Genomic DNA, 15,982 nt, shown 5'->3' on the forward strand with positions numbered 1-15,982 from the left:
TCATTATTTCAGAAGGTCAGAGTGAACCTGAAGTTTTATCTATATATATCTTTTATAAGTCGAGAAGTATTGGAAGTAATGGAGATAATGAGCCTTGCTTTATATATATATAAAAAAATATTTACTTATTTCTTCACAAAATTGCTTTCATTAGAATTTTATTTGTAAATAAACATTCAGTATGACGTGTTCTGTGGAGGTTTAGAAGGATATTTCATTTAAGTATTTCTTAATATTTTTTTTTAATAAAATTCTATGTGGGACATTCATACTTAAAATACATCATACAGGAATGAGTGAGTACGCGATCTTTCATCTGGTTCTGTTGGGAGTGGTTGGTCTCCCTCCTTCAAGAGCATCCTTCCCCTCTTGCCCTGGGGTCCTGCCCACTCCCCGCTGCCACAGGAAGTCGTCGGGGAAGCGGGGGCGTCTCGTGAACTGCCCTGAAGAAGGCGGAGCAGGCGGCAGAGGAGGAGGAGGAGGGGGAGGGGGAGGGGGCGAAGGAGTGGTCTGCTTGAACGCCACTTTGGACCGGAAGAGCTGCTGGCTGGAGGCGAGGGACATCCTGCGCCGCTCCGTCTTGGGGCTGGGGGCGACGCGGGCGGGTTGGCCTCGCTGCTTGGGACTCGGTGGTGGGCGGCTCTGTCCCGGCGTGGGCGGTGGGCGGCTCTGTCCCGGGGTGGGTGGTGGGCGCGCTTGATTCGGGCTCTCGGGTGGCTGGTGGGGGCGTTTGCTCTTCGGAGTAGGGGAGGGCCGTCTCGAGGTGGGTGTCTTTGGCGTGGGCGGCGAGGGGCGGCGAAGTTCTCTGGGAGTGGGCGGCGTGGGGTGGCGGTGGCTCGGGCTGGGCGGGGGGTGGTGCTGACTTTGGGATTTAGGGCTGGGCGGTGGTGGGCGGGGCTCAGGCTTCGAACTAGGCGGCGATGGGCGGCTCTGGCTAGGACTACGACCGGAGGATTGCGGTCGGCCCTGTTCGGGAGGCGTGCGCGGATAGTAGTAGGACAAGGGGCGAGCGGGATAGGTTTCGTGGGGCGCGGGCGGGAGGCTAAACTGCCTGTCCTTCGGGGGGAGCGCGGGGGGAAGGAGGGGGGGACCGTGACCCTCAGGATTCGCCGGGAGGAAATAAACTGGGTGGTCGAAGGACGTCGGGTCTGCAAAGGGCTCCGGAGGGCGCTGTAGAGTCTCCAGGAAGGAGGCTGTTTGGTCCTCCTGCATCAGCACATCAACCGGGTCTCCTGCGAACAAAATGCGACTGTTAATAAGACGTCTGTGTGGTTATAGGGCATGTCATTCAAGTTCTCTGCCAAGGTATCCTACAGTTATATTGCTACTTCTCTCTCTCTCTCTCTCTCTCTCTTCTCTCTCTCTCTCTCTCTCTCTCTCTCTCTCTCTCTCTTTCTTTCTCTCTCTCTCTCTCTCTCTTTCTTTCTCTCTCTCTCTCTCTCTCTCGCATTCCATCTCTTTTCTTTTCCTCTTCCCTTTTCTTCCCTCTCACTTCATCTCTCTCTCTCTCTCTCTCTCTCTCTCTCTCTCTCTCTCTCTCTCTCTCTCTCTCTCTCTCTCTCTCTCTCTCTCTCTCTCTCTCTCTCTCTCTCTCTCTCTCTCTCTCTCTCTCGCATTTCATCTCTTTTCTTTTCCTCTTCCCTTTTCTTCCCTCTCACTTCATCTCTCTCTCTCTCTCTCTCTCTCTCTCTCTCTCTCTCTCTCTCCTCTCTTTTCTCTCTCTCCTCTCTCTCTCCTCTCTCCTCTCTCTCTCTCTTTCTCTCTCTCTCTCTCTCTCTCTCTCTCTCGCATTTCATCTCTTTTCTTTTCCTCTTCCCTTTTCTTCCCTCTCACTTCATCTCTCTCTCTCTCTCTCTCTCTCTCTCTCTCTCTCTCTCTCTCTCTCTCTCCTTCTCCCTCTTCCTCTCTCTTTTGCTTTCTTAGTTTTTACGTTTGCGCATTCACATCATCCACTGACCCTCCGAGGGAAACTGGTAACTAGGATCCTCGAGCAGGACGCCGTTCGTGCTTCCTAGACCGTACGACTCCAGATAAGTCTGTTGGGCAGCTGGGATATCCTGAGGAAGGAGGTGCCTCTGACGGGAAGGACTGTCTGTCGAGGGTGCTTGTGGCTGCTGCTGGTCCGGTTGTGCTTGGTACTGTGGCTGACATTGCCGCTGGTACGCCTCTTGTGGTCCCTGGTAAGCTGACTGCTGCTCTTGGTAATCCATGGGCTGTGCTTGGTATTCGCCTTGGTATGGCGGGTGTAGTCCGTGAGGGTACGCCTTGGCAGACTGTGCTTGGCATTCCTGCTTCCTGTCCTGCTGACCCTGCCCGTGGTACTGGCGCCTCTGGTGATCATGGCAGACGTACTGGCGCCCCGGAAGCGTCTGAGCGAAGTCCCGTCCGAGGAAGGCGCTGGGGACGAACACCGGCGCGTGATGGTGAGGCGGCTGTTCCTGCGGGCTGTGGATGATGCAGCTGTGGGTGTGGCTGTGCACGTGTCGCGAGGCTGTGAAGGGCAGCACGTGCGCGGTGGCCTCGAGGCTCCCGTAGAGCGCCGCCGGGCGAGGGGCGGGACAGCTCCCCTCCTCGTGGACGTCGGGAGAAAGGTCACTCTGCGTCGAGCGCCCTTTGCGACGTCGCCCTCTAGCCGGGGACTGCTTGGTGGGGACGCCGCCGTTCTGCGGGAGATTCGAGTCCTCTCTGGGCGGCGTCTTGCCCAGGTGGGAGTCGGCGGAGGAGCGGTGCGAGGCCTTGGCGGAGGCGCCGGGGGGGGAGGCCGGCTCCATCAGGCTCGTGTGCTCGCAGTCCTCGGGGTCGTCTCGACACTCGCTCTGATACGTGACGGTTATCATTAGCATCATTATCATCATCATCATTTACATAATCATTACAAAAATGATGATAACAATAATTATTGTCATTATCATTGTTGTTATTATCATAATAATTATTATAAGTATTATTCTTATCACATCAATGTAAATAAAATATCATTATGAGAGAGAAAGAGAGAGAACAAGAAGAAGGAAAAGAAGAAAAATAAAGAGGAGGAGGAACAAAATAAAAAGAGAGACAAGAAGAAAAAAAAAGAAAAAGAAGGAAACAAAAAAAAAAAGAGAAACGAATAAAAAAAGAAGAAGAAGAAAAAGGAAGCAGAAGAAATAACCCCCAAACCAACCCCCAAGAAGTGAGTGACCTGCACTGAGTGACCTGTGCTGAGTGACCTGCACTGAGTGACCTGCACTGACTGACCTGGCACTGCACTGAGCCCGAGGGCGTTCGCGTCTTGAGTGGCAGAAAGCCATCCGACTCCTCGCAGGGCCCGGGCGGCTCTGATGAAGACTTCCCTCGCGCTCTGGCAGACGCTGTGGGGGGAAGGGGGGTTATATAGGGGAAGGGGAGGGGGGTATAGGAGAAGGGGGAGGGGGAGAGAAGTTATATAGGGGAAGGGGAGGGGGTTATATAGGGGAAGGGGGGATTACATAGGGGAGTGAGAGATGGGGGATTAAATAGGGGAAGGGGAGGGAGAGGGGGATTATATAGGGGAGGGGGAGAGAGTGTAATGGGGGTGATGGGGTGGATACGAAGGAGTTGGCTGTGGTGATGGGTGGGGATAGGAGAGGGGGAGGGAGATTATCTGTGGGAAATAGGGAGGGGGTAGGGGGCGAGGGAGGGAGGAGAGGTGGGGGCAAAGGAGGGGGAAGGGGTGGGGGTCAGGGAGGGGGTTAGGGAGGGGGAAGGGGTGGGGGTTAGGGAGGGGGAAGGGAGGGGGAGGGGTGGGGTGGATGTAAGGGATGTAAGGTTGTGATGGGTGATGGGTGGGGGTTGAAAAGATAATGATGATGATAATGATGATTGTGATGATGATAACGAAGAAGAAGATGGTGATGGTGATGATGATGATGATAAAGATACCAATGATAATAAGATCAATAATAATAATGATAATAATAATAATAATAGCAAAAATAGTAATAATAAAAAGAATGATAATAATGATAGACATAAAAAAACAATAATCTCTTTGATTCTCCTTTTCTTCTCTTCCCCTCCCTCATCCCCCACTGAACCCCCCCCCTTCCCTTGATCCCCCCTTAACCCCCTCAATACCCCTTCCCTCTCCCCCCTTGATCCCCTCAATGCCCCTTCCCTCCCCCTCCTCCCCCCCTTGACCCCCTCAATACCCCTTCCCTCTTTTCCCCTCCTCCCTCTCCCCCTCCCCCCCCTTCCGCCCTCCTTCCTTACCTCCCCACCCCCCCTCTTCCCCCCCCCCCACCCCTTCCCTCCCCCCCCCTTTCCCCCCTTCTCCCCCTCCCCCCCCCCCCCCCCCCCCCCCCCCCCCCACCCCCTCAATACCCCTTCCCTCTCCCCCCTTGATCCCTTAACCCCCTCAATACCCCTTCCCTCTCCCCCCTTGATCCCTTAACCCCCTCAATACCCCTTCCCTCTCCCCCCTTGATCCCTTAACCCTCTCAATACCCCCCACCCCCCCCCCCCCCCCTCCTTCCCTCTCCCCCCTCAACCCCCTCAATGCCCCTTCCCTCCCCCTCCTCCCCCCCTTGACCCCCTCAATACCCCTTCCCTCTCCCCCTCCCCCCCCTTCACCCCCCCTCAACCAACCCTACCCTCTCCCGATCTCCTCCCTTAATAAACCTTTTTAACCCCCTCAATCCCCCTTCCCTCTCCCCCTCTCCCCCCTTAACCCCCTCAACACCCCTTCCCTCTCCCCCTCTCCCCCCTTGACCCCCTCAATACCCCTTCCCTCTCCCCCTTAACCCCTTTACCCCCTCAATACCCCTTCCCTCTCCCCCTCCCCCCCTTCACCCCCTCAATACCCCTTCCCTCTCCCCCCTTAACCCCCTCAATACCCCTTCCCTCTCCCCCTCCCCCCTTAACCCCCTCAATACCCCTTCCCTCTCCCTCTCCCCCCTTAACCCCTTAACTCCCTCAATACCCCTTCCCTCTCCCCCCTTCACCCCCTCAAAACCCCTTCCCTCTCCCCCTCCCCCCCTTCACCCCCTCAATACCCCTTTCCTCTCCCCCTCCCCCCCCTTCACCAATAATACATACCCGTATAAATATATAAAAATAATAATAAAATAAAAAAAAATACCCTTCCGCCCTCCCCCTCCCCCCTTCACCCCCTCAATAAACCCCTTCCCTCTCCATCCTCCCCCTGATCCCGGCTTAACCCCCTCAATTAACCCCGCTTTCCCCTCTCCCCCCTCCCCCCTTCCCCCCCCACTACCCCCTCCCCCTCCCCCTCCCCCCTTCACCCCCTCAATCCCCCTTCCCTCTCCCCCCTTCACCCCCTCAATACCCCTTTCCTCTTCCCCTCCCCCCCTTTACCCCCTCAATACCCCTTCCCTCTCCCCCTCCCCCCTTCACCCCCTCAATACCCCTTCCCTCTTCACCCTTCACCCCCTCAAAACCCCTTTCCTCTCCCCCTCCCCCCCTTCACCCCCCTCAGACCCATACCCTCTTCAAACAAATCCCAAATATCAATCTACATAGGTTCAAATAAAATAGGTGGAGCTTCAGCCAATTCATCAAACAATTCTACAAATCCAAACAATCGAACAGCCAATACTCAAACAAACACCAAACAATCCAACTAAAGCTTTAAACACAACTCTAAACAATCCACTATCATTCAATCACATAACACAAAATAAAAAAAAAATTCTCCATGTCATTCAAAATTCAAAAACAACATTCATTAACTCCATACAACCGTGTCCCTTCACACCCCCGCAATACCCATTGCCTCGCCCCCTGCCCCGCCCCCCCGTCTCCCACCAAGTCCCGACCCTCCGCCCCTCTCCCCCCCTCAACCCCCTCAAATACCCGACCCCTCTTCGCCCCTTTCAACCCCCTCAAAACCCCTTTCCTCCCCCCTCCCCTCCCCTCCCCCCCCTTCCCCCCTCAGCTACCCACTCAATAATGATGTGAATGGATAATTGATTTTTTATTGATTTGATTAATGAGATAATATTGTATAATATTTGAATTAAAAGTGAATAATTTGATTTTGGATCAATTTATTATTAATTAATGTTAATAATATCTTATATATTGGTTGATAATTCATAGATGATTTATTATTATAATATTTATACAATAGATATATAATAATTGAATGATATATTTATAATTATATGTAATAATTTTAATTAGAAAATATTTATTAATGATGAATATTGTTTATAATCTAATGATATAATACAATGAATATATATTAATTTAATATTCTATGTATATTATATGATATATTGATTTAAGTTATTTTAATGGGTTAATTAACAAAGAATAAATATATATTCATTTTATATTTATATTAATATATATATATAATTATACAATGTTTATTTCTGTATTAATAATTATTTAATATAATTATTATTTATTAATATTATAATTTGTAATTATATAATATATTTTATCAAGTTTATTAAAATATTTATATAATTTATCTTAATGATATTAGAATAATTATATATTCAATATTTATAGATATCATAATTTCATTTTATTTTATTTATTTCAATAATATATTTATATAATTATATATTTTATGATTTAATTATTATTATATATTTAATTTATGCATATTTATCTAATTTTATTTTATTTCATTTATTAGATATAATTTAATTATAATAATTTTTTTATTTATAATTGTTATAATGGATAATATTTATATTTATATAATTATATAATTTTACTAATATATAGTTAATAATTTTTTATATTATATTAAAAATAAATATTATTTATTAAATATAAGTTATATTTAAATATAATATTAAATACATATAATTCTTTTATTTTTATATAGTCTTTCCAATCTACTATCTTAGATAATCATTTTTAAATATATATATTAATATATGATTTAACAATTTAGATATTTTTTTATTATTTTCTTATAAATTATTCATTTTGAATTAAATAAATTATATATTATCAATAATATTATTATATTAAATATTTTTTATTAGTAATCCCCTATATTATATTGATATATATTAATTATTTTTTTATTTATTTATCAAATTATTAATATAATTATATATAATTTATATGATAGTGATATATAAAATAATAATAATAAATTAAATATATAATTATATTTTTAAATTATATACATATAAATAATAGATATTAATATTTTATAGCATATTTTAAATTATGTTATATATTATGATAATATAATAAATTAAATATAAATTTAATTTCAAAAATAATAGATATTAATAATATATTTTACTACTACATTATTATATTCTATTATATTTATATATATATTCATAATTAATTTTATATTACATTTATCAATAAATATTATTATTTACTCGTTATTCTATTTTATTATTTCTAATTCTTTATTAATTAAATTATTTAATATTATAATATATTTCTTAAAATTTTAATAATAATAGGGGGGGTGTGGGGGGGGAGGGGGGGGGGTGGGGGGGCGATGGGTGGGGTGGGGGGGAGTTTTATATAAACAATTTCTTATTAACATAGCTATATTTTTAATATATATTTATATCTATATTTATAAATTACATCTTCTAATTATTAATTATAATTTAATATATTATATATTTTTATTTATATAGTTAATAATCTTATCAATATATATTTCTTTTAACAAAAATATATTTATTATCATATTTATATATTTTCTTACTGTAATAATATGGGATAACAAGTGTGTTTGTGAGTGGTATGGTGGGTTGGGGGGGTGGAGGTGTGGATAGTTGGGGGGGCATATATTTACATATATTCAAAATAATTATATTATATATAATTAATTTACATAATATCTGATTTAATCGAACTCTTTCTATACCTACAACACAACAATTAACCAATAACATCAAAAACTTCCAAACTACAACCTAACAATCAATACCTACACACCCAACCCACCCAATAACAACAACAAAATAATCACTACCCACAATCCACACATTCAACCCCCACTACAAAACCAACCAATACACTATAAAACCTAATCCACCCCAAAAACAACAAAACCAACACCATCCCAACCACCCATTACACCACAAAACACCCCACCTTACTATTCCTATACACAAAACTATCCCCCTCCACTCTACCACCAACCTCACACAAACATAAACACCAACCACACATCCATCTCACTCAACAGACCCACTCCTAACATCCCACCCATCAATTCACTCAACTCAAACATAAATTTTTGAACAACCAGCCTTTACACACCATTCCACTATCAACCATCCATTCATTCTAACCAAACAACCAAAAACAACACATCATCATCTCCTCATAATTGCCAATTATCACCACTCCAATTCTAACAACCCTCTTTCACACAAATCAAACCTCAACACAACACACACCATACCTACAACCCTTCTCACATAATCATCAATGACCAATAACCTCAAAAAACACAAATCTCAAAACGATCCTCCTACATACATATATCATATATTATATCTAATTTATAATATAATTTTAAACCTGAATTTAATACTCATATATTACCAACAAACTCGATCAACTATTCCACATCACTTTCCTAAATAAATTAACAAATATATTCTCAACTCTCTCTCCTCCTCTGCTAATAAATATATATAACACCTTTTTATCAAATTCTTTTTAATATATATCTCTTAATAACAACTTGGATATCTCATTATATATAATACTCTATTATATAAAATAACATATAATATAACTTATTCTAAAATCACAACATCTCTCTAATATACAATAAAAATTTATATCAATCAATATATATAATAAATCTTTCTCATACTAATTTAAAATTTAATCTATTTATCATAACTCCAAATTTACTAAACAATTATTCTAATCATACTATAATAAATAATATATCATTACTTACATTCTAACTTTAAATAATATACTACAATAATCAATCTCATCAATCTATATTTTAATCCTATCACGCACTTCAAATTCTATTATCTCACTATCAATCTACTAATATACTCTATTATATTGCATAATTATCTTATCTACTATTTTTCTAATTTTTTCAAAATTAATCAGCTTCAAAACAACAATATAAACTTTTCATAACATCACCACTTAATAATATTCACTATTCAACCACATAATGCACACCACTTCCACCCACCAAACACCTACATATCATATCATACTAAAGACAACCACATGCCCACCCACACTCAACTAAACCACACATACCAAACTTGACACAACATCAACCAAACACAGACCACACACCAACCACTACCCATCAACCAACCTACCACAACCTCCCAACATCCACTACCACCATACCACCAAACACCCTATTCCAATCCAGTTCCAACTAATTCTCCCACTCCACCCACAACACTTCAATATCAACAAACACATACACAACAACACAACCACAATATACCTCCAAACCAGAACTACACATCACACAACCCCCACACCCCATTAACAAGCACACATCTTCACAACTAACACACCAACACCAAACACTCATCCCACACCAACAATCCTAACTAACATATACACACAATTCTACACACAACTCAATACACCTACTCTTCCAATAATCTCGCCTCTCATCTACCACCAGTCTCAACAAACACCACCTAAGTACTTCACTCACAGTCCTACTCCACACCCAACCAATCACCAATTACTAAAACCCATCAAAACACTAACACCTCAAACCCCCTCCCACTCACCCTTCTTACCCACCAAACACACTATCCTAACCACCAACTTATCACATACCAACACATAACACACCACCCCCATAACAACATCACACACAAATCAGACCACCATCACACAATACACTTACCATACACAACATAATACCTACACACAAAAAAACCATCCCACTATCACACCTATTTTACAACAGCAAATCCCACTTTATACCTCCACAATAATCATACATACCATCACATAAACCTTAACACATCCACCCACAGTTACATAAATCACTTACAATCAACAAACAACAAAAACTACAACACTTAACTTTATCTCACTAACAAAACATACTAATATTAACATCCCCAACAATATACTTTAAATATCAATATATTTCTCCATAATTCTCCTACAACCACAGTATATCTGAACCAAACACCAATATTACTCCCACCTTCTACTACTTTCACTCATCAACTACAATTATAATGATTATTATACTCTATTAAAAATTAATAAAACAACATATACTTCCAACCTTTTACCTCATCTTTGTCAAACACAATTACACTTTAAGTTCATAACACATCTCACAATACAAAACCTCAAATAATACTATACATCGACATACTTAATCAAAATCCAATCAACTACAATTTCAAGCATATTAATTATCTTTACACATACCTAAAAATCTAATTTTACATTTATCACTATTCCATTCCCAACAACACAATCAATCACTATAAAAAAGGTACAGACATACAACCTTATAACCCAACAAAAAATTTAAACTAACGCCCTCCCCCCCTCCCCCCTTCACCCCCTCAATACCCCTACCCTCTCCCCCTTTCACCCCCTCAAAACCCCTTTCCTCTCCCCCTCCCCCCCTTCACCCCCTCAATACCCCTACCCTCTCCCCCTCTCCCCCCTCAACCCCCTCAATACCCCTACCCTCTCCCCCTTTCACCCCCTCAACCCCCTCAATACCCCTTCCCTCCCCCTCTCCCCCCCCCTTCAACCCCCTCAATACCCCTTCCCTCCCTCCCCCCACCCCCCCTACACTCACCCCTCGCGCGCCTCCTCCTTCGTCGGCGGAAGATGCAGGCGATTATGAGGACGTTGAGGATGAGGAGAATGAGGCCGCAGATGGTCATGAGGACGAACACCATGCGCGTCTTGCGGGGGGCGGGGGTGGCCTTGTCGCCGCGTCCTGTGGGGGGGGGTGGGGGTGGGGGGAGAGAAGAGAGAGGAGAAGAGAGGGGAGGGGGAAAGGAGAAGAGAGGGGGGGAGGGGAGGGGGAAAGGAGAAGAGAGGGGGGGAGGGGAGGGGAGGGGATGGATGAATGAAAGGGGAGGGGGGAGGGAAGGGGTAGGGGGGAAGGAGGAGTGGAAGAGGGAGGGGGAAAGGAGAGGAGAAGAGAGGGGAGAAAGAGGAGGGGGAGGAAGGAGTGGGGGGAGGGGGGAGGGAAGGGGAGGGGGAGGGGAGAGGAGAAGAGAGGGGAGGGGAGAGGGGGGAAGGAGGGGAGAAGAGAGGGGAGGAAGGAGTGGGGGGAGGGGGGCAGGGAAGGGGAGGGGAGAGGGAGGGGGAAAAGAGATGAGAAGAGAGGGGAGGGGGGAAGGAGGGGAGAAGAGAGGGGGGAGGGATGAATGAAAGGGGAGGGGAAGGGGGAAAGGAGAGGGAGGTGAGACAGGAGGGGGAGGGGGGAAGGATGAATGAAAGGAGAGGGGGGAGGGGGAAAGGAGAGGGAGGGGGATGGGTTGCAGTGGAGAAGGAGGGAGGGGGAGAGGGGGAGAGAAGGGTAGGGAAAAGTAATGACCAAGGGAAGGGGGGAAAGGGGGGGGAGGAAGGTAGGGCGATGCGAGACGGGGGATGAGGGATGTGGAGGAATAGAGGGGGTGGGTAGGTAGGGGGGGTTGAGGAGAATGAGGGAAGGAGAGAATGGGAAGAGGAGGAGGGAAAGGGGAAAGGGGGAAGAGGAGGAAAGATAGGGGAAAGGGGGAAGACGGGGAGAGATAGGGGAGAGGGGGAAGAGGAGGAGAAAGAGGGGAAAAGGGCAATAGAAGAAGAGAGAGGGGAGAGGGGGAAGAGGAGGAAAGAAAGGGGAGAGGGGGAAGAGGAATAAGAGGGAAGAGGTAATGTTATGGAAGGAGGGAGGGAGGAAAAAACAAGATCAAGATTAATAATGCTAATGGATAATAAGTGCTAGTAATAGATGATAATAAATGCTAATGATTTACAAAAAAAATGACGATAATGACAACAAAAACATAATGATAATGATGACATCCTAAGTGTCTACACAAAATTATCTAGGGTCCAACAACAACAAAAAAAAAAAAAAACACTTACTACCACCAACACACACACACACATTCACACACACACACACACACACACACACACACACACAACACACACACACTCACACACTCACACACACACATTCACACATACACACACACACACACACACAAACACACACACATTCACACACACACACACACACAAACACAAACACACACACACGCAACACACACAAACACAAACACACACACACGCAACATACACATACCCCCACCCCCCTCACCACACCTCCCACCCCGATATACAAACACACACACTTACACAACATCTCCCATCCCCCTCCCCCTCCCCCTCCCCTCCTCCCCCTCCCCCTCCCCCACCCACCTCGAGTCCTGGTCGTGATCGCCAAGTGGTCTGAGTCCCCGTGGTCGTTCTTGGCCCTGAGGACGACCTTGTACTCGGTGGAGGACGACAGCCCCGTCAGCGTCGCCTCCGTGGTCTCGCCGCCCTCGATCTCCAGGCTCTGAAGGAGAGGAAGATGAGGCTTGAGGATAATGAGATGGCGGTGATAATGAGGATAATGAGACGGTGAGGATAATGAGATCATCCCCTCCCCTCCCCTCTCCTCCATTCCCCTCCCCTCCCCATCTCCTTCTCCCTTCCCTCCCCCCCTCCACATCTCCTTCTCCATTCCCCCTCCCCTCTCCCCTCACTTACCTAGAACCTTAGATGTCCCCTCATCTTACCCTATCTCATGTCTCCCTCCCACTTTCCTTCCCCATCTCCTTCTTCCTCCCCCTCTCCTCCCCTCACCTCCCTCTCCCCTCCCCATCTCCTCCATTCCCCCTCTCCTCTCCTCTCCTCCCCTCCCCTCCCCATCTCTTTCTCCATTCCCCCTCCCTCCCCTCTCCTCTCCCCTCTCCTCTCCCCTCTCCTCTCCTCCCCGCCCCATCTCCTTCTCCATTCCCCCTCCCCTCTCCCCTCCATTCCCCATCTCTTCCCCTCCCTCTTCTCCTCTCCCCCCTCCCCTCCCCCCCTCCTCCCTCCCCTCCCCTCCCCCCTCCTTCTCCATTCCCCCTCCCCTCTCATCCCCTTCTCCCTCCCCCCTCCTCCCTCCCCTCCCCTCCCCCCTCTAACCCCTTTCCTTACTCCCCTCCCCGCCCCATCTCCTTCTTCATTCCCCCTCCCCTTTCCCCTCCATTCCCCATCTCCTCCATTCCCCCTCTCCTCTCCTCTCCTCCCCTCCCCTCCCCGCCCCATCATCTTCTCCATTCCCCCTCCTCGCCCCATTTCCTTCTCATTCCCCCTCCCCCCTCCCCTCCCCTCCCCTCCTCCCTCTCCTCCCCTCCCCACCTCCTCCCTCCCCTCCCTCCCCACCCCATCTCCTTCTCCATTCCCCCTCCCCCCTCCCCTCCCTTACCTGAAACCTCCTCGTCCCCTCGGCCTTGTACTGTAGCGTATACCCCTCGGGCGTCCCCTCGTCGTAACTCGGCGTCCAGGACACCGTCAGCGAGGTCTCGGTGGCGTTGACGATCTGAGGGGAAAATGAGGGGAAAATGAGGGGGAAATTAGGGGGAAATTAGGGGGAAATGAGGGGGGAAATTAGGGGGGAAATGAGGGAGGAAATTAGGGGAAAATGAGTGGGGGAAATGAGGGGGAAATTAGGGGAAAATGAGGGGGGGAAATTAGGGGAAAATTAGGGGGAAATGAGGGGGGGAAATTAGGGGGAAATGAGGGGGAAATGAGGGAGAAATGAGGGGAAAATGAGGGGGAAATTAGGGGAAAATGAGGGAGAAAATGAGGGGGGAAATAAGGGTGAAATGAGGGGGGAAATTAGGGGGAAAATGAGGGGGGAAATAAGGGGAAAATGAGGGGGAAATAAGGGAAAAATGAGGGGAAATGAGAGGGAAATGAGGGGGAAATGAGGGGAAAATGAGGGAAAAATTACATGTTATAAAAGAAAGGTTTGAATAATATATTTTCTTCCTGATGGTGATTATCTGAATGAATGGATTGTTTATCATTTTTATTTGTGGATTGAATTAAATTGAGTTTTTATTTATCTTTTTTTTATGGTTAGGAAAAGAGGGGAAGGGGAAGGATGAGAGGGTGGGTGAGGGAGGGGTAGGGGGTAGGAAGTAAAGGTGGAAAGGAGAAGAGAGAAAGAAAGACGCAGGGATGGAGAGAGAGAGAGAGAGAGAGAGAGAGAGAGAGAGAGAGAGAGAGAGAGAGAGAGAGAGAGAGAGAGAGAGAGAGAGAGAGAGACTGTGTGAGACAGAGTGTATGAGAGAGAGAGAGAGAGAGAGAGAGAGAGAGAGAGAGAGAGAGAGAGAGAGAGAGAGAGAGAGAGAGAGAGAGAGAGAGAGAGAGACAAAGAAAAGACACAAAACAAAATAAAAATGCCAACACCAACAATACCAACAAAAACACACCCCCCCAAAAAAACAAACAAAAAAAAAAAAAACACTAAAAGAACAAACACAACTGCCCCCCTCCCCCTCCCCCCCCTCCCATCCAGACCCCACCCCCTACACACACACACACACCATCTCCCCCTCAATTCTTACGGTGAAATTCGTGGGCGGTAGTGGGCGTGCGGGCGGCCTAAGGGCGAGGACGACCATATCTCCGCCCAGGTCGTTCCGGGCGGCGCAGCGATACACGGAGTAGTCGCTAAGTACGACCTCGTTGACCTCCAGCACGGAACGCCACTGCACGAGGTCGTCCTCCAGCTGTAAGGGTCGGCCTTGTTGTTAGTGGTGGTGGTGGTGTAACTAGTGTTATTTTTGTTTTGTTTTGTTTTGGTTCTGGTGTTGTCGGGGCTATTGTTGTCATTGGTGGTGGTGGTGTTACTGGTGTTGTTTTTGTTTTGGTGTTGTTTTGGTTCTGGTGTTGTTAGTGGTGGTGGTGTTACTGGTGTTGTTTTGGTTCTGGTGTTTTGATTCTGTTGTTTTGGTTCTGGTGTGATTTTGGTTCTGGTGTCGTTTTGGTGGTGGTGTTACTGGTGTTGTTTTGGTTCTGGTGTTCTCATTGGTGGTGGTGTTACTGGTGTTGTTTTGGTTCTGGTGTTTTGATTCTGTTGTTTTGGTTCTGGTGTGATTTTGGTTCTGGTGTCGTTTTGGTGGTGGTGTTACTGGTGTTGTTTTGGTTCTGGTGTTTTGATTCTGTTGTTTTGGTTCTGGTGTGATTTTGGTTCTGGTGTCGTTTTGGTGGTGGTGTTACTGGTGTTGTTTTGGTTCTGGTGTTTTGATTCTGTTGTTTTGGTTCTGGTGTGATTTTGGTTCTGGTGTCGTTTTGGTGGTGGTGTTACTGGTGTTGTTTTGGTTCTGGTGTTCTCATTGGTGGTGGTGTTACTGGTGTTGTTTTGGTTCTGGTGTTGTCGGTGTTATTGTTGTTAGTGGTGGTGGTGGTGTTACTGGTGTTATGGTCATTAGTGGTGGCAGTTTTGTTGTTGTTTTGTTATTATTGTTATTTTTTGTTAATAATGTCCTTAGTGTTAGTGTGTTATTATTATCATGTTATCATTTGCATTACTTTTATTCTCATCATCATCATCATTTTTATCATTGCCATCATCATGGGTGCTGTTATTATCATTACCATTAACATAATGGTCACTATTATCATTATCACTATTATCATTATTATCATCATTATTATTATGATTATTATCATCATGATCATATTGAGGATATATATATATATATATATATATATATATATATATATATATATATACATATATATATATATATATATATATATATATATTATCATGTATTATTAATAATAATGTCTATAACAATAATTATCATTATCCTAAAAATAATGACAATAATAACAATTCTAATTACAGTACTGACAACAATAATAACAACCAAAAAAAACACTAAACACAATAACAAAAAACTAAACAAAATAAACCCAACACCACAAACAACAACAAAAACAAAAACAACAACACACCTTGGGCGGCAGAAAC

General features: G+C 45.1%; 1 protein-coding gene across 1 annotated transcript; it reads right to left on the reverse strand.

Annotated features, from left to right (window-relative positions):
• Positions 1 to 217: 217 nt before the first annotated feature.
• On the reverse strand, positions 218 to 14,732 carry LOC122259782 (nephrin; the record flags this gene model as incomplete). Its single annotated transcript, XM_086535208.1, is given in 7 exon segments — positions 218 to 1,232; positions 1,958 to 2,816; positions 3,238 to 3,350; positions 10,763 to 10,906; positions 12,385 to 12,523; positions 13,421 to 13,534; positions 14,568 to 14,732. Coding segments are annotated over 7 exon segments (2,454 nt in total), but the record flags the coding sequence as incomplete, so codon positions are not given.
• Between the last annotated feature and the right edge of the window lie 1,250 nt (positions 14,733 to 15,982).

The sequence above is a fragment of the Penaeus japonicus genome, unplaced genomic scaffold (genome assembly GCF_977035675.1).
Source record: "Penaeus japonicus unplaced genomic scaffold, GWHDUDI00000001_assembly GWHDUDI00000042, whole genome shotgun sequence".
NCBI classification, from domain to species: domain Eukaryota; kingdom Metazoa; phylum Arthropoda; class Malacostraca; order Decapoda; family Penaeidae; genus Penaeus; species Penaeus japonicus.